We start from the raw sequence: 27,840 nt of genomic DNA, 5'->3' as shown, positions 1-27,840 counted from the left end.
TAAAAATATCCCAGAAGTCAAGGAGAAAGAATCCTTTCCTATCCCCCCTTCCCATATATTTCTTTCTGGTCTCAGTGGGTAACTACTGGAAATCCTGAAGCACAATACTAATATGGTGCTATTAAGAGAACTCCTAAGAAAATATTACAGTTTTATGGTTAAATACTTAACTCAGTAAATGCCAAGAATGAGAGTAGATAATCTTATCTCTGCATCCTTGTGTGCTTTATTATACAATCGCTAATTTATATAGTGATTGTATAATATACTGTACACTAATTTCTGAAATGGTGTACAGTATATCATGCAATATTTTATCCACAATTTTAAGTATACGTTGGTATATTATTTTTTTCTTTCATTTATACCACTTTGTTATTGTGATGTAGTCCATCATTTTGCTATTTGTTTTATATGATTTTTTTTGTTTGGTAGTTATTTTAATAATTTCATCACTACCCTTGTTTTGTACACTTTTCAGTTATCAGCAAGGACTTCCCTCATTGCCATTTAGGGGATGATACAGAAAACTTGTGAAAAAAGGCATTTAGCTATATGTGTCAGCAAACTTTCACTGGTATACTGTACTTGTGAACTTAAAGTATAGTCTGGAAGGGACTTTACTGAGGACTCCTGAACATTTTTGCATGGTTCATAAGAAGGAACTCCACTTCACTGTTTCTCAGAAACTGTAGTCTGGGCCTCAACCCTACATTTCTTTCAAATATTTAGTATGTAGCAAAGTTATCCATGCATAAATGTACAGTGAAATTTGATTTAGCTATGTATTTCTGCTGTGAGACTCATCAAGTGCTATTTAAAAAGTAATAACTTTGTCAGACTGAAGCCATGCTTTGGATCACACCAACCTACAGGAGCATAAATGATAGCAGGTTTTATGTGGGGGGGGGAGGGAACTGGAAGGGCCAAAATGTATTTTAAAGGTGTAAAAGCAAACAGAAGTTTCAAAGTGTAATGAAGGCAGGCATCTTACAAAATAATCAGGGCATCTTCTGATAAGGGTTCATCGCAAACAAAAAGACCACTTTGGTGGGAGTAACCAAAACTGCTCATACCATCTCCTGTGTTGTAAATTAACTGCACCTGTTCAGGAAATATGCAGCAGATGATTAATTTTTTTCAAAATGTGCTGTGACAGTCCTAATGTGTACCCTGAAAACATGTACTTGTCCTTTTGAATTTGATGTTTTATCTGCTTAGAACTCTCAATAAGAAATACTTTTTTACACAAAATCACATGTAGAATCTACTGCCACAAGTTATCGTTTATTTCCAGAATGTAGCATAAGTTGATAAGAGATCACATATTTTATAAGCAAAATGAGAACTTGCCCAGCCACATTAGATAGGCTAAGCAATTATAAGCTCTACAGTTTCATGCTTCAGGACATTGGCCAGTTACTAACTGCCTGAAGTGAGGAAGACAGTTTATTTATAGCGCAGAGTATTGCATAATTATCAATTACAGGCTAGTTAATAATGTTTAACTCTTATTCAGTCCTCTGATGTTCTACCCAGTTGTATGGTTTTTTTTTTTTAAATATAAAATGTGAAATCATAGCCTTGAAAAGTTTTGTTTAGTCTAAGTTTAGTCTTGCCAGTATTGCAGTCTTGGAAGTCGTTTCTGACTGCAGAATTACAGTATGGTTAAGCAAGCTAGCAGGATGTTGAACGTTATTTAATCTCTCCGTTGTTGTAGGAATCAGTAGAGTTAATTGGATTGTAATTGCTATATTTGTTCACATGCTTTCTTCATGGCTAAAATTGCCACTGACTGACTAGGCTATTAATTTTTATGAAGATTGTCTTTTACTAGATAGTACAGTGGTACTCAGTAGTGTTCTAAGAGCTAGTGTCAAGGTGGAGCAGATTGAGAAAACCTTGAAGTTGATTCCCATGTTTTATTCAGTTCTACAGTGCCATCTAGAGGCATTCCAAGTGTATTGCTGTTAAACGTTACTTGCATCTAGGCTCCTAGCAGTAAAGAGAAGAACAAAAGTAAAGTAGCAAAGATGTAGAAAGCAGGATAATTTTTCAAAAAGAGAAAGGCAGGAAAATGGAAGGATTAAGAGTTCTCCTCCATTTCTATAGTCTTTTCCTCCCCTGCTTCCAAAATAAAGGAGATAGAGAAGAAGTTCCTTTGGCTACTGGGATAAGAATCTTGTGTTGCTTCAGCGACTCTGTGATCATTGGTGAAATCTAATTCTCTCTTCCCCTGATGCTTTAGATTGGATTTAGTTTTTACTTTAGTTTAAAGGTACTTTATTTATAGAGCTTGTGACAGGTTGCCTTTGTGGTCTTATACATACTAAAATGCATAGTACAGGCTTTTGGGCAGAAGTCAGAATTTCCCTGAATTAAAAAATGTGGCCAAAATATAATACACAATATAGATAATGCACAGGATTTGATTCTAGAAATGATCCCTTTAGAAGGGTCTTGTAACTATTTCCAGCTGAACAGGCAGGCCATACCAAATATACTAGGCCAGGGATTGGCAACCTTTAACCTGCAGAGTTGTTTGACCTGACTCCCAGATGTGGGGCTTCAGTGCTGAGCAGCAGGAACTTTCCATGTGTTGCGTTGGGGAGAAGTGTCAGTGGTGGCCTGGGTCCTAGTGCTAACTGTTGTTTAGCTTCCATGGGTAGATCTAGGAATTGGAAAAGCAGGAAGTGTGAGATGACTGGCTGCTGCAGGGGTGGCTACACCTCTTCCCCATCGCCCCCATTCCAAGGGCAGACCCTGCCTTAGCAACACCTGCCGGGGATTTCTTGGAGAGTCTCCAAAGCAGGTAAGACTCTCTCCCCTATGTGCAGCACCTCACCTACCCTTCCATTCCCTTCTCCCCTTCTCTATCAGGGTTGGCCCAGGATTGCCTCTGACTATAGGAAGAGGGGGATAAGTGCATGGTTGCTGTCCCTGGCCAACTTGGAAGGAGGGGGAAGTCCTAGGGCTGCTGCCGCTCCAGCCTGGGCTTCTGTGAGTGGCTGCGTGGGGTGCCAGGCTTGGCTGAGGACAGCAATGGTAGGTGGGTCTCCCCTTCCAGAATCTTTCTCTTTGCCCAGTCCCACTGGGTGACCTCTGTTGAGCAGCAGCAGGTGCTGGAAGGGGGACTGCCTGCCACCATCCCCATCTGAGCCCTGTACCCACCAGCTGTATCCCTCAGGTTAGTGGGGGAAACTCAGTGGAGGGGAAGGTAGCAAAGACCTACTTGCTGCTGCTGCTGTTGCTGCTCCTATGCCTGGCACCCTGAATAGGCGCTCCCCACAGCCCTTGGCTACAAAGGGGCAGAAGCCCTAAAAGGGTGGAAAGTAGATCCCAGGAATTACAGGCCAGTCAGCTTGACCTCAATCCCTGGTAAGGTTCTCGAGAAAATTATCAAGAAGACCCTTCTGGATAAGCTGGCTGAGGACAACATCCTGAGGGTTAGCCAGCATGGATTTGTCATGATTAGGTCTTGCCTGACCAATCTCATCTCCTCCTATGACCAGGTGATGCATCACCTGGACAAGGGAGAAGAGATTGATGTCATATACCTAGACTTTAAAAAAGCCTTTGATCTGGTGTCCCATGACCTCTTCACAGAAGAATTGACCAACTGTGACCTCAGCTATAGTCCGATGGCTGGGAAATTGGCTCCGAGGTCAGACTCGGAGAGTAGTGGTCGATAGCGGTGAATCATTATGGTGCTCCATGACCAGTCAAGGCTCTGTCCTTGGACTAGTTCTCTAACATCTTTATCAATCCTGGACATTGGTGTCAGAAGCCCACTGGCTAAGTTCCCCGATGACACTAAACTTTGGGGCACAGCGTCCACACCTGAGGATAGGCTAGTAATCCAGGCTGACTTGGATAAGCTTAGTAAGTGGGCAGACACAAACCTGATGACATTCAATACCGATAAATGTAAGGTACTCCACCTTGTGGGGGGAACCCGCAGCACACTTATAGGCTTGGCAGTGTCATGCTTGCTAGCACCACTGTTGAAAGAGACTTGGGGATCATGACTGACCACACGATGAACCTGAGCACCAATGCGATGTCGCAGCTGGCAAAGCAAACAAAATCCTGGCTTGCATCTATAGAAGCTTCTCAAGTAAATCTCAGGATGTCATCCTCCTGCTGTACTTGGCCTTGGTGAAGCCACAGCTGGAGTACTGCATCCAATTCTGGGCTCTGCAATTCAAGAAGGATGTGGAGAAGCTTGAGAGAGTCCAGAGGAAAGCCATGCACATGATCAGAGAGCAAGAGAACAGGCCTTATGAAGAGAGGCTGAGAGCCATGGGACTCTTCAATCTGGAAAAGTACAGGCTCAGGGGGACCTGGTGGCTGCCTGTAAGGGGTATTCATCAGGATCTGGGAGAACTTCTGTTCACCAGAGCGCCCCAAGGAAAAACAAAGACGAACTCCTACAAGACTGTTTTAGGCTGGACATAAGAAAAAATTTCTTTACTGTCTCATAGTTTCATAGTTTCGTAGTAGCTAGAGTCGGAAGGGACCTAGGTAGATCATCTAGTCCGACCCCCTGCCTTGGCAGGAAAGAGCACCGGGGTCAGATGACCCCGGCAAGGTGCTCATCTAACTTCCTTTTAAAAATCCCCAGGCTAGGAGCCTGCACCACTTCCCCTGGAAGCCGGTTCCAGGCCCTAGCCGCCCTGACTGTGAAGTAGCGCCTCCTAATATCTAGTCTAAACCTACCCTCCGCCAGCTTGTGACCGTTATTCCTGGTCACTCCTGGCAGCGCACGGGGGAACAGGGACTCCCCCAATACCTGCTGATCCCCCCTGACCAGTTTGTAGCAGGCCACAAGGTCCCCCCTTAACCTTCTCTTGTGGAGGCTAAACAGGTTCAGGTCCCGTAGCCTCTCCTCATAAGGCCTGCCCTGCTGACCCCTGATCATACGAGTGAGTGGCCCTCCTCTGGACTCTTTCCATATCGTCCACGTCCCTCTTGAAGTGTGGCGCCCAGAACTGGACGCAGTACTCCAGCTGCGGCCTGACCAGTGCCGCATAGAGGGGGAGGATCACCTCCCTGGACCTGCTCGAGATGCATCTGTGGATGCATGACAGGGTACGGTTGGCCTTCTTGACTGCCTCCCCACACTGCCGGCCCATGTTCATCGTGGAGTCAATGACGACTCCAAGATCCTTTTCCGTCTCCGTGCTGGCAAGAGGGGAGTTCCACAACCTGTAAGTGTGGTGCCGGTTCTTCCTCCCCATGTGCAACACCTTGCACTTATCAGTGTTAAACCCCATCCTATTCTCATCCGCCCACCGTTGCAACCTGTCAAGCCCCCAGGACCTGCAATAGACTCCCTTCAGAAGTGGTGCAGGCACCTACTCTGGACTTATTCAAGAAACGCTTGGATGCTTATCTTGGTGGGGTCCTTTGAACCTAGCTGACTTCCTTCCCCTGGGCAGGGGGCTGGACTTGATGATCTTTGAGGTCCCTTCCAGCCTTAATGTCTGTGAAATCTATGAAGCCATCCTAGGGCTTTTCCTGCCCCTGGCTCAGTTGGGTATAGTGGCTGTATCCCCCCTTTCTTCACGTGCTCAATGCTGGGTCTGCCTGGATCTGCCAGATTAGCCAGGGGCTCTAGCTGGCTCTCAGGGGAACCAGGAATCTGGGGCTGTAGGGAACTGCAGCCTCTGGCACATGAGGTATGTTGTGTAATAGGTGTGTGACCATACCACTGCATCCCCTGCATCTGCCCCTGGTGCCCTGAACTAAATCATTTTGGCTCACAGCCTAAAAAGGTTGTTGACCTCTGTCATGGGCAATAATGACTAGGACATTTTTTTCAGTCAACTGAGGGAAGGAAGGTCTTGTATATCAATTGTGGGAACAAATTAGCCTTTATTTTCTTATGAAAAGAGCTAGTAGCCCTTATAATTGTAAAAAACACCTTCCAAATCTGAAATGATGCTGAACTACAATGTCCAAATTCTGGTTTAATTACTGACCCTTAAGAGTTGAGCTATATGTGTTGGCATTTCTCCAGGGGGTGGAGAGAGGTAGTTCTTTGAGTGGTGGAGCTCTTTTTGCTCTGTGACTGCTTCTCCATATCTGTCCAATGTCTATCCATCCTCAGTGTTGGAGGAGCCTTTACCATTTCTGATCTATTGATTGCTGTTGGACTCTTGTGGTAATAGATCCAGCAGCTTTGTTTCTGTCTTACTTGGAGTCTGTGGTTGTGTATTTGTGGGATTTTTAGACTGGCACCTGTTGATGGTGAGGGCTGGAATAGAATGCAGTAGCTGGAGAATGGGTGGGTTTAGGATCAGGATTCAAGGAGATGTAAACAGTAGGAAGGCAGGTGGGATATACAGAGCAAGGCTGGTTTGCTTGTAACAGTTACAGTCCACACAGTATAGTAGTGTCCTCACTTTGCAAAGCTGCATCAGAAATGTACCACTGCCAGCTTGGTCTTCTGGAAGAGAGAGCTATAGTGAGCTCTGCAATAGGGTCATGCAAAAAGGACCCCACATTTCTTCATCTGTCTGTGCTTTGAGGGTTGGCTTTTGGCAACATGAAAGATGCTCAGGCATGAATTTATGGATGTCTGTTGGTTGGAACAGTAATGGATGGTAGTCATGAGTAAGATGTACGGTCTTAGTAATTTTTCTGATATATTCTATATGCATAAAGGGCTTAGTTTGTGTGTGTGCGTGTGTGTGTGTGTGTGTGTGTGTGTAAAATGCTTTCGGAGCACTCTGATTTGTTGTCTCGACAGGCAATCACAATGCTTACTGAAACGGCCAATTGGAGTGCTCCGCACAGACAGACACACAGGCAGTTGGCCGGATGTGGAGGATTGGGGTGTTGTGGGGCTGGACTCTGAGTGGGATGGGGTGGGGGGAACTTTTGGAACTCTCAAGCTTGGAGGCAGCGGTGGCACGGGGTGCTGGCAGAAGGGGACAGAGGATATGGTGGGGATGGAGTGGGACAGTGGAGCGCTGCCACGACAGAGGGGTCAGACTGGCCCTGCTCCTTGGAGGGGGCAGCAGCATGGGGGTGCTGGCGGAGGGGATGAAGGGGACGGCAGGGCAAGTTCTGGTCCCTCCCCCCTCCCTTGCTCCTGGGAGGTGGCGGCAGCATGGGGTGGTGGTTGGCAGTACTCTGTCCCCGCCTACCCTTCCCACCCCACTGTCATCCTTGATGGGCAGTTCGCTAGTATATATAAAATACTCTGTAGAAATCTGGTATACAGTAGAGGGTGATGGCATTAGTTAGCCCAGGGCTCTCTTCAGTTGGCAGCCCCTGGACTCCCGCCTGGCTGCTGTTCCCCATATCTCTTTGGCTAGTGCTGCAGTTGTAGTCTCTAGTTTTCTCCTCTCTTAGCTTTCAGTCCTTGCTTCAGCCCAGGGTTGGTACAATGCAGCCCATGACACTGGGGGAGCCTATAGCACTGAGCAGCAGGGGAGATGAGGTGGGGGTGGCCTGCACACTATGTGTAGTGTTGTGTGTCGGGGAAGGCTGCTTGCATGCATGGTGCAGTCAAGGTGGGGTACACCAAAGCAGATTGCCCCTGCTAGTGCAGCCTATGCGGTATAGTGTGAGGCCTCTGGGAGCTTGTAAGTTGGGCAGCCCTGTGTTAGCCAGTAGGGTGGAAAAGCTTTGTAACACAGCTATGTAGCTGGGTATATAATTAATTAAAATCAATGCTCTAGATTAGAACATACTATTTTAATCACTTACCACTTAAAAAGTTTTTCTTTTTTAGTTATAATGGACAAATACCAGGAGCAGCCTCACCTGTTGGATCCACATCTAGGTAGGAACATTTTCTCAGTCTGTTTTTTTGTGTACATGCTTTGACATGCTGTTAAAAAGTCTGTGTTTGCCTTTTGAGGCTACTGTGGTTGATGGTATAGCAGGATGCTGCACGCTGTCTATGGCATAAATAGGGTGAAGCTAACAGGGCAGCCACCCCAGGTGCTGACCTGAGGTGGGTCACAAAAAATGGCTTCTGCTGGCAGTGACACTATTGCAGTCACAATCACATGCCATCCAGAAGTCACTGCCATTCTGCTCTGGGCGCCTGAATGCATCCCTTTGCTACTGGTCAATGTGCTAGCTCTTCGTTATTAGAGAAACAGCAAGCTAAATTTGCACAATTTACTAATGCTTCCTTTTTTTCCTTCTCTAGAGTGGATGATGAAATTATTATTGGATATAGTTCGGGACAAAGAGTCTCCTCCTCCACTAGTACATCTGGCTTTTAAATTTCTTTACATCATTACTAAGGTAGAAATCAGATGTAACATTGCACAATTGTAATAATGTATTCACTTTGAACAACTTATTTGGTTACAGATTTTATTTTTGAAAATATATGGAGTGATGTTCATATTTTATAACATTGCCTGCAGGTTTTTTAATGAAAAGCAACATGGAGACTGCAGCTTCTTGACTTTTGCTGTGATATTTTAGATAAGATATAATTAATTTCAGATAAGTTTTAAAATATGGTTTAGAGAATCACTCGTTCTTTTTCATAGCATTGAGCCCAATTTAGGAGATTGTTTTACAGACATTTTCTTCCATTTTTGGCCAAAATAATTACTTTCCCTTATTTGCATTCCATAACTATTTGTAGTTGCTACAGCCTTTGTCTGGAGAAGAAAGTAGCTCTAATTAGCTATCTCCTAAATGCGGTAAGTGTTGGTCACTTAAAAGGAGATTATTACAATGCTGACAGATATTCATTTTATCTCCTCTTTCTGTGTGTTTTGTTTTTCTCCTACCCCAACCCTTGCTAATTTTTTTTTTTTTTTTTATTGCTTTCTCCCACTTTGTTCCCTGCATATACTGTCTTGCTGCTTGGTACCTTTTTCTCATAGATATTCCAATCTCAGCAGTGTGTCTGGTCCCAGAGGGTCAAATCTGTGTCCTTTCCTCGTGGCTGTTTTGTAGTTGGTCTACTGAAATGTTCATTTCAGCAGTAAATATAAATACTTGTTTTGCTATAGACATATGCAACTTTTAACTGTATTAAAGAAGAGAGGGAGTTGCATGTTGTAGATAATGGTGGTGTTTGTGGGGTGTCAAGAATGTTGTTTGTGTTTATTTCACTGATATGGCATGTGTGATCTTGGTAGAAAGCCAGTGTTATTCTGTATCAATTTAGGTTGTTTTTGTCAGTGTATAATATAAATATAAGTTCTTTTATATATGCATATCTTTATTATTTTGGACATGGTGTCACGGAGTCACAGAGGTGCCCTGTGATTCTGAGGCTGATTGGCAGAGCTGCCAATCACCCAGGGAGCTCAGGTGCCTGGTTGCCAGGCCAACCAAGTGAGTCACATGACCGGAAGAGGGCAGGGCCTGGCCTTTATAACCAGCTTAGGCCAGAGCCTGAGACACAGTTCCCTTCTGGCTGCCGCAGGAGCAGGAGCTCTGCGGCTGAGCTGAGCGGCCGGGGTTAGTGGCTACTACTTCATCGCGCTAACAGGCTGCAATGATGCAGGGAACAGGATCGCCCTAACTGGAGGTAGGATTGAGAGCCCTGGTGGGGCTTGGAGTTGTTAGGCGTGTGGAGCCTTTGTATTTATGTTATAGCCAGATGGCTTGAGTGTTTAGTTATAGTTTACATCCGGAGGACCGGGGAGGCTGTAGGGGAGCGAGGAGGCCTCAGGGGAGCTCCCCAACAGCTTGGGGGTTCCCAGGGCCCAGTTGAGGCACAGTGCCGGGGGCACTAGTGTCAGTGCGGCTGGGCATGGTATTGCGCCCGGGAGGTGCAGTGTGCGGGGTTATAGACCCCAGCCCATAAGGGCGGTGTTTAGCCCCGGAGCGGGGCAGAGACAGGGCGCCGGGCACGTGGAGTCAGCCCAGAGGGGGCAAGGCCCCAGCGGGGCAAGGCCCAGCAAGGCGACCTAGCCAGGCCTGGCTAGCGGCCCAAGGGCATCGAGCCTAGGGGGCGATAGAGCTAAGGCCAGCCACCCGAGGGCGCCGAGATTAGGGCGGCGGTAGTGCCGGCCCAAGGGCGCCGAGACTAGGGCGGCGATTGAGCCAAGGCTAGCGTGGCGAGAGCAGCCTAGCTAGCCACTCGAGGGCGCCGAGACTACGGCGGCAATTGAGCCAAGGCTAGTGTGGCGAGACCAGCCTAGCTAGCCACCTGAGGGCGCTGAGACGAGGGCGGCGGTAGTGCTTGCCCAAGGGCACCGAGACTAGAGTGGCGAGAGACCCGAGATCCGGGCAGAGGGAGCGAGCCGGCCCGAAGGCGCCAAGGCTAGGGCGGCGAGAGTGAGCCGGCCCGAAGGCGCCGAGGCTAGGGCGGCGAGAGAGCCGAGATCCGGGAGAGGGAGCGTGCCGGCCCAAGGGCGCCGAGGCTAGGGCGGCGAGAGCGTGCCGGCCCAAGGGCGCCGAGGCTAGGGCGGCGAGAGTGCTCCAGACTCGGACCGATCCGGCGATTAGCCAGGCGCCGGCTAGAACCCGGCCCAAGGGGGGCCGGTAGTGAGCGGCGCTGGGGGAACTGACACAGGAGGCGCCAGCAAGTGGCTGGGCGCCAGCGTGATAGGCCCAGGGCGTGGGGAACGGGCCGGAGATTGGGGCCCGACCCAAGGAGGCGCCAGGTGGGCGAAGAGCCCCGGTGCCCGAGAGTGAGAACAAGGGGCACCCGAGGGGCGAGGGACCATACAAGCGTCCCCCGGAATAGCTGCGAGGCTTGGGGCGTGCTAAGGGGGAGGCTTGGAGGCACGCATTGCCCTTAAGGCAGGAAGCTTATTAAATCCCCCGTCTGGAATAGGGACGAACAACTAGACCGTCCATTAAGGAAACTGGCAGCCTCCACATTACATATCTTAATATCAAAGTCGTGGCGGGCGAGATTCTGAGGGTGCTACGTCACCCTAAAGTGACGGTAGGCGGCGCTAGGGGGTTCACGGCCGCCCCTAGCCGCCGCTCCCTCACACATGGTTTAGGCAAGGAAGGGCTGGATGCATATTTAAAGACAATTCCCACCCCGATCACTGACAGAAGGGTCTTCTGGTGGGATGGGCCCCAAGTTATTGTGTGTGTATAATGGGATGCTGGGGAAACAGCCACAGTGTCAAGCACTGAGGTGTGGCTGGTTTGGCCTGCAGTTAGACACCCAAAGCACAGATGTAGTCCATATAGGTCCCCAGGAAGCTGGGGGTTTGAGGGAGGGGTTGGCATCAGAACTGCATTTGGAATCTGTAGATCAAGTCGGGACAGGCCAGGGTTAGAAGCCAGAGCTGGAGACAGGGTAATCCCAGGGTTAACCGGGGTCAGAAGCCAAAAACCAGAGCTGAAGATTAAGCCAGAATCAACAGCAAAGAACTGGGATCAGAAGCTGGAGTCAGCGGCTGGAGTCAAAACCAGAAAACCAGCTAGGAAGCACACAGAAGGTCAGTAGCAAGGACTTCCTATTGCCTGTGGCTTCAGGGGATTCTCTGCCTCACTTAGTCCGCCTGGAACCAAGGTGCTGCCCCAGTATCTTGATTGGGAGGATGACCTGCCCTGATATCTTGATTGGGACTAGTGGTGTCCAGGAATCTGGCCTTGCCTCATTACATGCACAATAGCAAAAGCATCTGAGAGAAATGGCCCACCAGCCAGAGGAATGCCAGCTGTCTCGGGGAGAGAAAGTTCTGGAGGACAGTGTAATTCGCGAGAAACGTGACTGCTGGTGGGGATGCAGGTTGGCTTTATGGTTATCTAGAAGGCTGTGTGATAAGCCTGGCTTTTGGATTTAAAGTCCCCAACATTAGGGGTGGTGGAAACATCAGGAAGACTGTTCTCTGAAAATATTGACAGGACTCTCAAGAGGGCTAAGGTATAGCTGGGTGAGAGGGTAAGAAACTGTATTTTAGGGGTGCATTGATAAAGAATTTTTGGGCTGATACTGATGGTCAGTTATTAATGAACTATATTGGCCAATACTGCTCTGATTGCTTGGAGAGCAGTGTCCAGCTGGTAAATCTGTTGGGGTGGGGGAAAGGGGTGCTGCTCAACTGGGGCAGGGTGAGGCACGGGAAGAAGCCATGAGCAGTTTGTTGAGGTGGCTGGGGGAGGGAGGGTTGAGCTCCTGCTGCTGTGTGCATCTCCGGGGGAGCAATGAGGATTATGTGCCTCCTGGATCTGTGTGTGGGGCCAGGGTGGGCTGCCACAGGGGGCGGCACTGGCCTTTTCCCCATGGTGGGGCAGGGCTGGGCTGGGGCTGTGCATGGGGCGGGTGATGACACCGCTGGGAAGGGAATATCATGAATTTTGTTATGGCCACAGCCCACCCTGTAGCCCCTCCTCTCAGTGCCACCACTGCCCACCCCAAGTGTAGCTCTGGCTCAGCCCCACTTCTGGGAAGAGCCCGGCACCACCCCCAGCTTGGAGCAGGCAGCTTGCCCTTGCCCCACACACAGTTCTGGGGGGTACATGCCCCCCAAACCTCCTCTGGGGGTGTGTGTAGTGGCGGAAGTCACCTTCTACTCCCTGCGCCCCTGTGGACAAGCTGCTCGCAGCTCTGTCCAGTGCCTGCTGCTGCTCCAGCCCCACTCCCTCACTACGAGGGTCTTTGTCTGCCCCCCATACCCCTTCCCTCCCCTCCGCCCCTTCCCTCCCAAATAGACTTACCAGCCGGATGTTGCTGTCCAAGCTGCTGGGCTGGCCATGTACATGGTCGCGACATTTATCAGTGACGTTGGCCACATCAGCCAAAAAAAAAGCTGATTGCCGAAAATGTCAATTTTTCTTTTGGTGCCGATATGATATGGACCAATGTATCTACTGTATTTATCTCGTTTTTCTCTCCAGGCCTATGGTCAGTTTTCCTCTTCTAATTCTTTTCTCCTATATAATAAATCCTTTTGGTGTTTTCTCCCCTTAGTGATTTCCTATGGCAGAGAATGATCTCTGGGCAAGTGATACCCATTCTATGGCAAGGGGGACCTGAAATTTCTTCCACAACCCAAAAGGGAAGACACTTAGGGCTGGCAGAGATTCTCCTGCTTTATTTGTGAGGTCTGGTGTAAGAGCAGTGGAGATGAGGCTTGTGGGGATAAGAAGTTATCCCAGAGCAGAGCAAGGTTTGTTCCTTGGGACAAGAAGCAGAATAGCAGGGAAAAATTTAGAGCTTTCAGGGAATTCTATGGATATTGCATAGCACCAAATTCTCTAAATACTAAGAGCAACATTGTCAGGGGCTTGATTTTTAGGGTGATCCTACATGTAAATAAAATGGGGTTTTTTTCATGTTTTTCGGGAGGGGGAAATGTCAACTTAGTGGAACAATGCAGTATTTTTAAAGCTGAAGAATTCAGCAAGCACTGATTATTAATTACTTGATGATGAATCAAAAGCCTAGTTATCCGAGTTGTTACTTAATTAGTAGAGTTTGAGCAAAGCTGACATGTTTTGAAATATCAGGTAATTTGGAAATTAATTTGTACTCCTGCTCTACCTGATATATTAACACTATCTGAAAATGCTTCCAATAGTTCTTTTGTATTCTTAATAGTATCTCAAGATGGTTTATTAAATTGTGATAACCTTTCTCTTGGCAGGTTCGAGGATATAAAACTTTCCTCCGTCTGTTTCCTCATGAAGTAGTTGATCTACAGCCTGTGTTGGATATGTTTGCAGATCAGAATCCTAAGGACTATGAAGTGAGATTCCACCCTTTCTGTTTTTTAAACAAACAAAAGAATCTGAAAAATTGTTATGCAGAAATGAAAATGGGGATTCGCTAAATCTATCAGACTCGGTATAAAAGTCTATATACTACACATTTCTACATATTACGAAACATCTAGAAATATCAAACTTGACAGCCAGCTTGAAATTGGTCTTTTCAGAAGAGAAATCTGGTCTTACTAAGAGAGAGGTTCTGTTCTGCTTTTTCATTAGTGTTAGGTGTTGGGAGTTTGGTATATTTAATACATTTTGTAAACATGATAGAGAACCAGTCATTTTCTCTACTTTAAATAGAAGGGATGAGGGTTAAGAATAAAATATAATTGGCAAGAGTTCAAAACCACTGAAAGGGAAAAATAGATAAGTAATTAAGAAATAATAAAAAAAAAAAAGATTTTTATCGTAATTATATTAGTACTAGCAAATTGCCTGTCAAGAATGGCAGGGAAGGGGGGCCGGCAGAGAGAGAGCTCCACATTCGGCACCATGTCCCCTCCTCCCCTCCTCCTTTGGGTCTGACCCTGCTCCCCCCATTCCCTCCTGCTTCAGGTCCGCCCCCTCCCCACCACTTCGGCTTCCCTCTGGGAAGGGGCTCACACTCCGGGAAGCCATGATGGGCTGCTGCCTGTCATGGTTACTCAGTGCTCACTGCTCCAGCTGCCGGGCAGGGGTGGGGCCTGGCCTCCACCACTCGGTCTGTGCTCAGGGCATGATTTCCTACCATTTCCTTCTTCACTGGCAGCCTCCTTCTTACTCTGTATGTTTACCTCTGTAATGTTTCCCTTTGGCTTCTTTTCCCCCACTGCTTTCTTCCCCCTCCCTCCTCTGCTTTACCTTTTGTTTCTCCCTTATATTTACACTGCATCTTCTCACACTTTGAGCTCCTCTCATTCCTGTTCTCACTGACTGCTACACTTTTAGTTTCTCTCATTTCTTGAAGTCTCAGAACAGCAGACTCCCTATACCTGAAGAAGGGTGACCGTGCCCAAAAGCTTGCTAACAACTTTTTTCCAATGCTTTTTTCCAAATAAAAGATATCACATCTACTCAGAAAACTTTGCCAACTATTTTGTGGAATGTAAATATCTCATACATTTGAAATGTGCATGGTCTGGAGTTCTGTCATGAGACACTAGCAAGGAAGAAAGGCCCACCAAAGTCAATACTTCACATAGCAAAAGAGAGACATAAAATAGCAAGAGGCCCACTGGTGAATCCTTGACAATGGGCCATGTGGTCAAAAACCTAACAAAAATATAAGAAACCCTTTGTGGTTATTTTCACCTCTCTCCCCCTCTCTCTTTCTGTCTTTTCACTTCTATTTAATGTTGGTCTTCCACCTACAGAGCTACAGAGCAATCAGTTGACCCAGGGTGGGCAGCAACCACCCTTTGCCAGAGTGTTCAGTACAGGGAAGTGGCATTTTAGACAGCAGGGTTGAGGCAGGAAGAAGGTAGCCACAGGGGGATATGGAAAAGTCTGGGCGCAGGGAGGCAACCTTGGGGGACAGGGATTGGTGAGGCCGGGGAGAGGTAGTATGGGACACCTGACCAGGGTAGACTTAGCAGAATAAACAGAGATGGGAGAGGCACAGCTGGACAGGTGATTTCACCACTTCAAGGAGGTGTTGCGGCACTGCAGTAGCAGGACATAATAAATGGGCTTGAGCCATTGCATGCGGGACAGATTGTTGCCCTCGTATAATAGGGTGGGATTGGGTGAGAGAACCAGCATGTAGCTCTTTCTTCTGGAGCCACATTTAAATTGCCACCCCTGCAATATGGCATGAGAGTATTGAAACACACAAAATTTTATTATATTTCTAAATACGTTGATAAAAATATGATGTTTTTCCTTTTATCGTTGACAATTTTTGCTACATTCTTCAGGGGCAATTCTCAGCAGTTTAATCCGTAAATCTTTTCAGGCAATCTGAATGATTTGTCTGAAAGATTTATTTGTATTCACAGAAAAATCTTAACAAAGATATGAGAACGTTTGAAAATGTGGCAGACTCCTCTTTTGTTTTAAAAAGACACTGTTAGCTTAAACCAAACTTCTGTCTGAAAAAGGTATATACAGTTATTGCAAATAAAACCTAAAAATACTGTAATTAAGAAATTGCAGTAGGAAAAAATGTTATTTTCTCTCTACATATCTGCATGTGATAATTCTTTGTTTAGTTTCACTTTCTCCTTTTGTATCATCACTTTCCCCTTTATTTTTTTTGTGGGGGTGGGGAAAGGGAATTAATGGAAAAATAATCATCATCAAATGTCATAGGCATTTTTTGTGCTTTTACAAGTTGTGGTTGAATTAGCGGAAACTAAAAGAAAATATACACTTGCTAGATTTCAGATTGACAGGGTCTTTTTAGTAACAGTGGTTAGTGTTTGGGTGCCATCTTATTTTTTCTCCTTTGGTGTTTTAGCACATTGTATGTCTAAATGATAGTCCTTGTCTGCTTAGGTGGGGAAAGTTCTTGGAGCAACACATGTCCATGTAACAAATTAAAAAAACCCTTGTATTATTATTATTTCCCAGACATGGGAGACTCGCTACATACTCGTGTTATGGCTCTCCATGATATGCTTGATTCCTTTTGATTTGGCTCTTTTTGATGGAAATATTCCTTCTGAAGATGGGCTTGCTCGGATACCAGTAATGGATCGTATACTCAAAGTAGCAAAAGTAAGCGTAATACACTTTGTAATACACAAAGACTTTATTCTGCTTATGCTGTTGTAATATATGATAGTTTTTTGATCTTTTTATTTCTGACCTTATTTTGTGTAAGTAGGAGTATAGTGCACAGTTACCAGGAATTGGATTTTTCCATTGCTTTTCTTTAATGTTAGTTGGCAATTAGTTTTTTCTGTTTTTTTCTGAAGTGGTAACCTACTGTGTTTTAAGAGTGTATAGTATAATTGCATATCTTGTTATCCAAGGTTTGGAGCATAGCCACTTACTTTTCAATATAACTGTCTGTAGTTTGAATATTTTTACACATATGTTTCCTAACATCATTTTAATTGTAAACTGAATTCTGGACTATACATGGATAACGTAAGATCTGTATTGATAAACTTTCATGCAAAGTTTTACTTGAGGTAAATTAAAATAGCATAACTATAAAACCAGAAAGGAGAGTTGAATACAAGGTAGAAGTGAACAGCTGCTGCTGTTGGCTTTAGAATATACTCCTTTAATGTTGTAGAGAAAAAATTATCCTGTTTTGAAAGACATGGAGATGGAAACTTTAATGCATGTAGTTTTTTTAACTTCAGTTTTCACAAGACCAAATATTTCTGAAGTACATGTATGCAAATCTGTTCTGTTGTTACTTAATCTATATGTGCAAATTCTTTTACAGTTAATTATCTTTTTGCCTTTAGTGTTATTTGGTTGTCAGTGATAAGGCTCGAGATGCAGCTGCTGTACTGGTTTCAAAGTAAGTCTCTTGTTCCGATTTAGACAAAAGAACACTTCCTTTTTATTTCTTCTTTGATTTCTTCCCCCCCCCCCCATTGTACTTATTCCATGGTTAACATGTTAATCATGGCATAAATGACGAGAGCTATATGTGCACCCAGTTTAAGGTACCATATAATGGCAAACCAGCCATAAAATAGATGGCTGGTTTGTATGGCACCTTAGATAGAATGGGTGGCCGGGCCAACAATTAGCTGATAGCCTGGTCCTGTTCTTGGACTTGTGGGCCCCCGGCTTTCAACTTGCTGGTGCAGTGGGAGCCCAGGTTTATAATCCCAGGTTCCCTCTGCACTGACAGGTAGGGCGCAATTGGGATCTAATACCTGATCCCAAAATCATGTCTCCTGCTAGGCTCATGTGGAATGCAGGAGGTGCCATTGTTGGAATCTGGAATCCAGTCCCGTGGTGAATTTAAATGAATGCTGGCTATGAACACATTATTTATGACAGTATTGGCTAATTTTAAAGTACTGAGAATACCATGTGGAACACTTGCTAAACTTGTCTGAATTGAGCTTAAATATGTATTGAAATTAAAAAGCATTGCTATGAGACAGTTGTTTTGCCTACCTGAAATGGATGTGTTCCTTTTCATTTTATAGAAGACAGGTCTTTATTATGGTTGATACTGTTAGCATTCTGCATCAAGAGGATTCAAATAGAATTTGAATAGCCTTCTCTTACCTGTACTGAATCCTCTTAAGGATAGGTTTTGGTAAAGGATGGGTTTAAGTAATATCCCTGATATCTAGCTTAGCCTATGCCTGCCACATTTGCAGACCTGAGGAAGGGCACTTGACACCCACAAGTTTGTCCAGCAGCTCTCCTAGCAATACATTTGGTCCAATAAAATATATCGCAAAAAAACCCTTGCCTTTCATCAAGTTTAAGTATTGTAATGAAGTGCAAGATAGGGGAGGACTCTAACCCCTTTGGCTCCAAAGATGTCATATAACATGCTATTATAACTTTGAATATGCTAATTATAATTTTCATTTTGACAAGACAAAGCTATGTTTGTTTTATTATACATGCAAGTGAATCTGGTGAAATACATTTTATTGGAAGAAGATGAATGACAAAAGGACTCCAGTAGAAGGCAGGGGAGATATGTACCTTATAGATTAACTAAATAAGATATACAGAGAGCATATGTTTTCATGAACTTGAGCTCACTTTGTAAGATTCTTTCATATGTCCTAAACCACCCCCCAAAAAACCTTTAGAGAAGTACCTTTCAAGAGTAAATTGGATGCTTATCTTGCTGGGATCCTATGACCCCAGCTGACTTCCTGCCCTTTGGGCGGGGGGCTGGACTCGATTTTCCGAGGTCCCTTCCAGCCCTAATGTCTATGAAATCTATGAAATCTATTTGTATATTCAGTCCTGCCTTTACCATTTTGTACTCAATTTCATTTTACAGTCCAAAGCATTGATGCCCAACTCATCTTGTCTTGCAGACCAGACCCAGTGCACAAACCTGCTTCATGGGCTTGCTGGCCTCTGTATGGGGCCAGTCTACAGGCCTTCTGAGATCTACCTGTGAGCTGGTCCATGGGTTAGGGATTAGGGGTTAGGGTTAGCGTTTGGGTTAAATGCATAGTAGTTAACCTATAAAGGGACAGTATTACTGCTAATGCATTAGATTCAGTCATGATATTAAACTTTACTTCTTCCATAAGGAACTTATCTTTGGTAATACTTGGGACCACAGGTGACCAAGATGTGGCTCATGGAGCTGAATTATCTGGCCTGCTGGGCCCCATGTAGAACTGGAAATATGGTGGTAAGACAAGCGGTGACAGTGTTCATTTCTTCTGTTTTGGGAGCTGCAGCAATTAATACTGCAATTGCTCCCTCACTATCATATTTCTGGATGCAATGGTAGCCCTGTGGACTGGATGACACAGCTCAGTTCTCCTTGCTTGGTCACCTGTGGTCCACAGTATCTGTGGCTACGTTCCATTCTGATTGCGCAGGAATTTGGACACAGGATTAATGCACAGGATGGGATTTCTGGTGCTGCTGATCACTTTCTGTGTGGTCTTTAGGAAGTTGCTTAACTTAACTGATTTTGCTTATCCACAAAATTGGTACATTGCTCAGGACATATAAGGGTTAAATAATAAGAACAGTTTTCAGATATTCCAATAAAAGTGCAACAAACAGATGATTGCTCCTTGCAAATTCTGATACTTGCCTGTTTGATTAACAGCATGCAGTAGTGACATTTTCTTAATTTTTATGCAAATTCCCCATATCTGGAGATGGATGTTGATTTTTTTTGTATGGGCAAAATTGTTGCATTAAAAAAATTCTAATAAGAAAACTTGGTGAGAGTTTCTGTGGGAAAATGTATAGTCTGTAGCTATATGAAGTAAAAGTGAGAGATCTTGAGAATTCCAGCTGCAGCTTGGTAAGTTTACAATTGAAATGAAATATTTTAGGTCAGGACCTTGTTTAAAAAGAGTAAAGTTAAATATCTGACAGTTGGAATGTTCCCACCCTAAATTTGTTGGAAAATGTCCATTGGACAATTGCCTTTAGGAACCAAAACCAGTTTGGATAACAGGAAAAATTAGTTACTACTTGATTGCTCTCAGTGGGTAACTTGCAGTGTGTTTTTCTGTGACAGGTTTATTACCCGCCCTGATGTCAAACAAAAAAGAATGGCAGACTTTCTGGACTGGACCCTTTCAATGTTATCTAAATCCTCCTTTCAAACCATGGAGGGGACTATTGTAATGGATGGCATGCTTCAGGCCCTGGTAAACACTGTTGTTATGTTAAAAGATAATCCTGGTAATTGATTGCCTTTATGATGTTTTTCTTCCATAATAAGTATAAGGGACTTTACTGCTTACACTTCACTCAGCCATGTCTTAAAAATTTATCTTGAGTTTCTAAACGGGTAACTTTGTAAATGCAGGTTTTGTCATTAAGGCCATTGTTCTCAACCAGGATGCCATGGCACCCTGTGTTGCCTTGAGATCTTTTCAAGTGTGTTGTGTGCTGCCATACAATGTAAGCACTGCTAGTGTGCAAACATGATACACATGCTAAATCCAGAGATATCAAATAGTGAATCTGTAATATTAAAAACATTCTGCCCTGTTGTGGTCTTTTCTAGGCAACAGAAAAATTACTCTGTTATTTTTCTGTAGTGGAAAAACAAGAGCTGACATTTCCTGAGAGGTGCCCTCAAGTCTATCCATGCGTGTCTTGAGTCTAAAATCATTGAGGACCCCTGTATTAGGGACTTAGCCAGATGAAGTTCTTTAGGTAGATGTGATAACTCTTATTAGACCAACTAAATAGTTGGAAAAATTGTTCTTTGCAAGCTTTCATGCACAAACACTCTTCTTCAGGCATAGGGAAAGTCAGTATTAGGGACTTGTTCTTTTTGTCATTGATAAGTACCAGTAAAATATTTGTCAGTACCCAATATAATTTTTTTTATATATATATATTAAAAGCCAGCCTTGACAGGTGGCAAAAGTTGAGAAATTAACCAGCATTATCCAAACTGGAGATCAACTGGATAAAGATGCTGTACACTGGGTGCGTGAGCAACCAGGGTGTTAGTAAACTAGTTTATGACAGCCCCGATTGTGGTGGAGTCAGGTGTCCAGCAGGGCTGCCTACTCCCCTGGATCCTGTTTATCTGTTTGCTGGAACTGCTAGTTCAGTGGCAGAACCCCAGGATCAGTGGAGCAAGGTGCTGGTAAAAAGCACCTGCCTTGCTCTGGGTGACCTTAGAGACTTGTCGCTTTTGGAGGTTTCCATCCCTACAAGGGGGTGAAGATCCTTGGGTTGGAATTTGACGCAGAGATGACTGGACAGAGGGCATGGGAAAAGACTGAGGCCAAAGTCCAATGGAGACTGGGACTATGGCGCATGCACTCCCTGTCTATGGGGAGTGTGTGGCACTCATCAGGGTAGTGTTGCTACTGGTACTTCTGTGTACAGTGCATTGGTCTTCCCCCATTGGAGCAAGTCACCCTTGCCAGAATTCAGAGAGCCAGGTGTGTCTTCTTTTGGGGCTCTGGATTCCCATCTGGAGGCTGCAAGGACCACATTATGTATGATGAAATGGACTGGGGGCAGAGGAATGTCAAATGTCCTGCTGTTCCTCTGGGCTCAGTACATGAGCCAGATCTGCAAACTGGGAGCTGGGGCAGTATTGAGAACAGCCTGCTTCGTAAGATACTTTGTAGAGCACCTGCTGTGATACTGGCGAGTGTACATGCTGCCCAACTGAACTGGCTTTGGACTGCAGACATGCCATGGTTCTGTGATGTCCTGAAACCCTTCTGAATTAAATATGATCTGTACAGTGTGACTCCAGTGACCCTGATGAAGCACTATAAGGTGCAGGAGGTGGAAAGGGCAAGAGACAGGTTGTTGGCTGTAGACTTACTACCTGGCGACAGCTCCTAGACTGTGGGAGTGAGTCATTCACAAGGACATACAGAAGGAACACAGGAATTTGAACTGACAGGTAGCCCACTGGGCACTTCCCATGCAAGCATGGAAAAACAGATGGGCAGAGAGGCCCATCAAACTGCCCCAGGCAAACCTGCTGATGGAAGGCAGAAACAATTGACCACCTTCTCTAGTACTGCCCATTCAGCAGGGACATGTGGAGGAGCGTAATCGCCTTCTGATGGTGACAGGGGTCAAGACCTGACCAGAGAGGTGGTGCTGTTCAGTCACTTGACCAAACAGCAGGAAACTCTGACAGCTTGCTTTGGGTAGTTCTCCTGCTTCAGGAACACCCTAGGGGAGACCAGGGACCTGCTCCTAAGCAGGCTGAGTAAGATGCAGGGGTACTATAGAAAAATAGTTGAAGATGATGGGAAGGAGATGACAGAGATCATATGGAAGAAAGAAGACTGGCACAAACAGTTCAGAGGTGGGACCACCACTAGAGAGAAGGATGACAATGATGGAGATGATGACCGTGATGAATGAAAGGACTGGGGCAACAGGCTGAGAATTGGAAGGGAGGAGGGGGGGCATCAAGATGGTCCTCTGCGTGATTGCAGTGGTTAACGGCGACGGTGATGTGTTGGTGCCAGTGTACAGTGTACGGTTATTGCAATGGGAATGAGAATGGTGTAACTGTAAAGATGTGGTATGGGCTGTTGAATGACCATATCAGTCATGAGACAGATTTGTAGAGGGGAGTGCGTGTGTATGTATATGTATATACATATGCCTACACACATACACATATACATACATGTACGTATGTATGTGTGTGTGTGTATATATGTGTGTATGTATGTATATATTAGCCAATTGCCCATCAACAATGACAGCGGGGAGTGGGCTTGGGGCTGATATGGGGGGGGCGGGTTGGGGAGGAGTGGGCCCGGGCCTGGAGTGGAGTGGGCTGTGGTGGGCCAGCTTTCCCCCCCTCACCTCCCCCATGTTACCTGCAGGGAGCAGGGTGGGTGGGGGGTGCAGCTACACTGGCCTTCTCCCCCCCCCCCCCCCAACTCCATCACCTGTGTCCTCATCATCATGGCGGCGGGCTGCCTTGTGTCAGAACACTTCTTTGTACTCTGATTGGCTGTTTATTCACGCTGTGATTGGCTGACAGAGCATTACAGATGGACAGATGGACGTAGGCTTTTATAATATTAGAATGTGTGTGTGTATGTGTGTATGTATGTATGTATACATATATGTGTGTGTATATACATATAAATAAATATTTTTGCAAAAAAAGAAAAGCAGCACGTTTGCCCAATATGTACCATGATTTTTATAGTGGTCCTCAGTGCTGACTGCATTTAATCAACTTCATAGCTGATTTCCATTCCTGAGCACATGCTGCTTTTGGCAGCAGTTTAATGATAGCCAGTAGATTTAATAAGGTTTCCTTGTATGTGATTATAAGATACCGTTTTCCCCTTGTCAGCTTGGGAGAAAAAAACTTCATCTTGTATTTGAGTAAATAATGGTATAAAGTTAATGTACTGTACAAAGAACAGCATTTTCATCTTTGATGTGTAACATTATACCTACTTTCTCTGCCAAATATCTTCTTATGGGTTGTTACATATATGCAAATGATTGCATTTATGTAGGACTTTGACATATTTGTGGTTTGTCATCCCTATATATGTCATTGTTACATATAGATATCTTTAATCTGATGCAGTACTTCTCAGTATATTCTATATTGTATCTGGCAATTATGATAATGATTGTGTGTTGGTGTGTAAGTCCTTTTAAAAAAAAATCAAAGTTGAGGTAACAGATATGAGAGTGTTCTCTTGTAAAGTCTAAGTGGATTTAGGATTTGTTAGTGTGTAGGAATAATTTTCAGTTTGCCTAAAATTGCCACTCCTTTTACATATCATCCTTATAGTGCTGCATACTGTAGTGCATTACTAAACATTAAGCTTTCGGGACCGGAGTGGTGGGGGAAGGATGGGGATAGCACTTTTTCTCTGACCAGCAGCAGGTTCAGATCAGAAGAGTTGACAACTGATCTATATTTAGACTAACTTGTTCTAAGCCTTGCTGTTTAAGTAAGAGGAAGTGCTACTTATTTCAAACGTGCACGGGAGCATGTTTTAAAAAAGAGACTAATAATGTTTCATCATTCTGTAGTTAGAGCTGGAAAAGCATACTGACTATTCATTATTCTAAGTGCATGATGAAACCTATAGGATATATCGTTTGTTAGAACTTTGTCATACTTGCTTTGAATTTGGCGTTGGCTCTATCCACCTGTTTATTAGTGTGTGTTAAGTGAAACAGATGAATGCTTAACAAGTAGAATTGAAACTAGAATTAATTTCTCTAGATAATTTCCTTTGAAGCAGAAGCCTGCATTTTTTTTCAGGGGTGGGAGAGCAGGAATTAGGGGGAGGGAGCGATTATGTGGCAACTTTTATTTCATTTGGTCGTCCTGCTCTGGTTAACTACCATTCAGGTCTTTATTGGCATGACTTGTCTAACTTGCCTTTAAAACTTTTCTTGCTTTAATTCCTGAAGACTTTTAATATCAGTAAAGCAATGAGAGAAAAATGCTTATCAAAAGAAAGAGAGGCTTTGGCAAAATAAATCACTTGGAAAATGAGTGACAGTTTCTTTCAGGAAATGAATTTTAGGGAGCTTTGCATTGTTTTTAATACTGCCCAGCTTTTTAAAACATTGGACAAAATGAAGGTGTCTTTTTCTTTCTTTTAATAGGCTATATGGATTATTTCACCCCCTTTTATGTTAGTTAGGATCTTGTATAATTGATATACATTAAATCATTGCTGGCAGAGGGGCTTGGAAATTAAATGCATTCTCACTCTATGACTACAGAGATATATGTTAATATTCATTGAAACATTTATGTGATCTTTTTGACAGTTTAGTGCCTCTTTGTGTTTTATGAGCCAAATCATACTCCTGCCTGTGCAGTTTTCCTGAACGTTGGGTCTGTCCCACCCCAAACAAGTGAGCAAAGACCATTTTTCAAGTATTGGTTAGTACAGGTGAGCTGGTGGGGAATAGTAATTTGATTCTGACCAGAAGTGGTAAGAATATACTAACTGTTTGGAAACCGATTACTCCTGATGTAGTACTGTGCTGTGCCCCGAACAAAGTGAACATTGAATATGTTACAGTCTAGTGCTAATTATATCTCCTGTTCAGAAATCTCAAGGATTAACACCAAGGACCTTATTTGGCAAGTAAGACACTTTTTTGTGGGATATGTTGTCACTGGGAAAATGACAAAAATACTTTCTGAAGCTTGTGCATTTTGGAAATAGTGAAGTTGGATGTAAGCCAATTATTTTAAAATGGGGTGAAAGTCTCATACTTCAGTGCATTGAAAAGGTATGCAAATTAGAGACAGACAAACTAATTCTACACTGTTACTCTTTAACCTACCTCTTTATGTATTTATATCTCAGTGACTATGCATGCTACTGTTTAATTTAACTCAGCAATTTATATGGAGCAGGGACTACTGTTTCAGGATTCTTGTTGAAACATGTAATCTGCTAACACATTTAAATTCCACTGCTGGGCTTAGTTTTTTTTTTTACACCTGTTGCCAGTAATACATCATTTCACAACAGGTGCACGTAGTATTGCTTGCAATGTTTTAGTTTCTGTTTTAAAAAAAATTTCATCTTTCCTTATATTCAAACTGCACCTTTTGAATGTAGATACTTATTTTTATTACATACTTATATATGTGCTTTTTTGTATTTCTGTATTAAAATAGGCAAGATAATGACTGCTAAATTGGTAAATAATTATTGCATTCTTCGATATGTGTATAACTGGTGGAAATGTCTAACCTATTTCAAAAATACACATTCTAAATTCTCTTGGTCTGAAGGTTTGCTTTTAAACCTGCCATTATATTAGGCAGGTTTTAGTTATTGCTGGAGGGTGTAGCACTCCCAGTTCTTGCGTGACCAGATATGTCATCATGTTGAAGTAGCCTGGGGCATTGAAACTTATTATACCTTATTTGCTTTATAAGTAATTCAGTATACAGATATGAGTAATAATTAAAAAAAATACACCCTACACAGTGATTTGATGAAACTTTGAAATGGTACGAAGAGAGCATTTCCCTGAGCTGTCTCTATTGTAACAATTGTTTGGTAATAGCTCATACTTAGGTGAATTGTGCTTCAGGGAAGAGACAGCTCTGCTACAGTATTCTTTCAGACCCAGAGGCACAAAAATAGAATATTGGGATTTAACATTTCCCAGGTCTCCGTTTTTGGTATTATCACAGGATTAGTGATTCTGAGGCTATTAGGGAAACTTAAAGATGCTCAGTTGCTGGGGGCCACAAGGAAAACTATAGAGATGTGAGAAAAAGGGTAGAGCTTCCTTCCAGCACCTTGTATGTAAAGAAAGGGCTAGCCTCTTCACTTCCTTGTCCTTTTGGGATGGTGTGTCCCTGTTTTCCTGTGTGCCCAATTTGCTATGCTTACTTTACAGAAGAAATACATTTACAAAATATGCTCTTTTCCATCTGATGTAAACAATTTTATGGGGAGTAATGCAAATAAGATTATAAAAGTAACATTATAACTGATCGATTTTGCCATATCCATATATAGTTCATTAACTAGTCTGTTTCAGGAAGGTTTATTATTCTGGCTCTTCATGCATTCCGGTATGGTTTGTTTATATGAATTCATGTAGCTCAGATACATGGATGTTGGATAGCTCTTTTTGGATCTGGACATCGCTCATTTCCCTACTAGGGGGTGCTCCAGAGTAACAGAAGATGCTGTCCTGTTGCTGGAGATTGCAGCTACCCTCTGGCTCCAACAAACTCGCATCTCCTGCTTGGCAGGAAGACATGTTTGCTGTCAAGCAGTCAGGCCACATTAATTTGTATAGCTTGGGGAATATGTCTTAGAAGTAATGCTGATTCGGATGTCTCATAAAGAACAAGGCTAAGTAGGTTATGCAGACAATTGGAAGGCGTGGTGTGTTTTTGTGTGATTACTAAGAAACTAGTTTTTGTTTGTACCTTGCGCCATGTTATTTCTAAAGCAGAACCAGACGTGACGGTCATTTCATAACTTATACACCAATGATTTTCTCTAATTTGTAGGTGGTATCAGAGGGAGCTACATACCTTTCAACAAGTTGGTTAAGTTGGCTTATGCTGTATGTCCTCATTAAGGTGGAAGGAACATGGCGTAATTTTATGATGACCTGGGGCCTCCAATAGGCAGGCCTCTTCCCCTTAGCATTGTTTGTTGCTGACATAAAAATTTCTTAGTAGGCAGCACCCCACCCATATTGTTTCCTTTGTATCACATTTTCTCAAAAATTATGTGGCTCTCTGTTTTTTTTTCTTGCTTCAAGGCAAGAAATTGAAGCTAAACAGTCGTTTTCTTTCCGCTTTCCTATTCTTCACCTTTTTTTCTTTCTATTTTAATTTTTAGTTGGAGCGATGCATTGACTGGTAGTACTGGGTTTTTTTTGTTTTGTTTTTTTAAATATGAGCCTTTGAGTGCTCTGGTACTGTAAGATTTAATTTCAACCATTACTTTATCGTAATATATATTAACATCAGCCCCACATGCCAGATGAAACCATGCATGGAACTTTTTAAAATGCTAACATTGTGTAAAACACCTGAAAAATATATTTTGTAAATTTGAAGATCATTTAGATGTTCTTTAGAAAGGATTTTTTTGAAAGAACAGGTTTGGATCTTTTTTGCTTCTTTATGATAGATAAATAGAAAAATCTTTCAGGATTTTTTTCTGATTGCTTTTTATCTTGGGATTAACTGCATTATCCTGTTTCCCTAAATTTGCTGAAAGATTTTTTTTTGGGCATCTACAACCATACTTATTTAGAATCCTCGTAGTTTGTTTGTTATCCCACTTATGGTCTTAAAACATAATTTTGCCAGGAGCAGGTGATGTGGCTATTATACTTTTCTGTTTGAAATAAAATATTTAGATAGTTTCTTTCTGGAACACTTGTAATCGAATCTGTTTTCTGCATCCTACTTGTGTGTACAAACAAAACCTTTCTGAGATTATCATTAGCAATGACCATTTTTGCCCATGATAAGAACATGCAAGTTAAATTAGTGTTCTTTATGTGGGCAAAAGCAGTACAAATGCTTACTCACACAGGTTTTTTATATTGATATGTTTTTATATA

The 27,840-nt window shown here is 43.7% G+C and overlaps 1 protein-coding gene across 1 annotated transcript in view; it reads left to right on the top strand.

Annotated features, from left to right (window-relative positions):
- The window catches only part of TBCD (tubulin folding cofactor D), a 220,676-nt gene that overhangs the window by 3,813 nt on the left and 189,023 nt on the right, over positions 1–27,840 (top strand). The window contains exons 2-7 of the mRNA XM_090061103.1: positions 7,745–7,795; positions 8,171–8,268; positions 13,545–13,646; positions 16,219–16,365; positions 17,070–17,125; positions 19,802–19,934. Coding sequence (XP_089917229.1) covers positions 7,745–7,795; positions 8,171–8,268; positions 13,545–13,646; positions 16,219–16,365; positions 17,070–17,125; positions 19,802–19,934 — 587 coding nt within the window. The remainder of the gene's footprint in view (positions 1–7,744; positions 7,796–8,170; positions 8,269–13,544; positions 13,647–16,218; positions 16,366–17,069; positions 17,126–19,801; positions 19,935–27,840) is intronic.

This window comes from Crocodylus siamensis, chromosome 8, assembly GCF_052110815.1.
Source record: "Crocodylus siamensis isolate JL-2025a chromosome 8, ASM5211081v1, whole genome shotgun sequence".
Taxonomy (NCBI): domain Eukaryota; kingdom Metazoa; phylum Chordata; order Crocodylia; family Crocodylidae; genus Crocodylus; species Crocodylus siamensis.
Note: the sequence above shows the minus strand (reverse complement) of the source record. Positions and strands in the feature narration are given on the sequence as shown.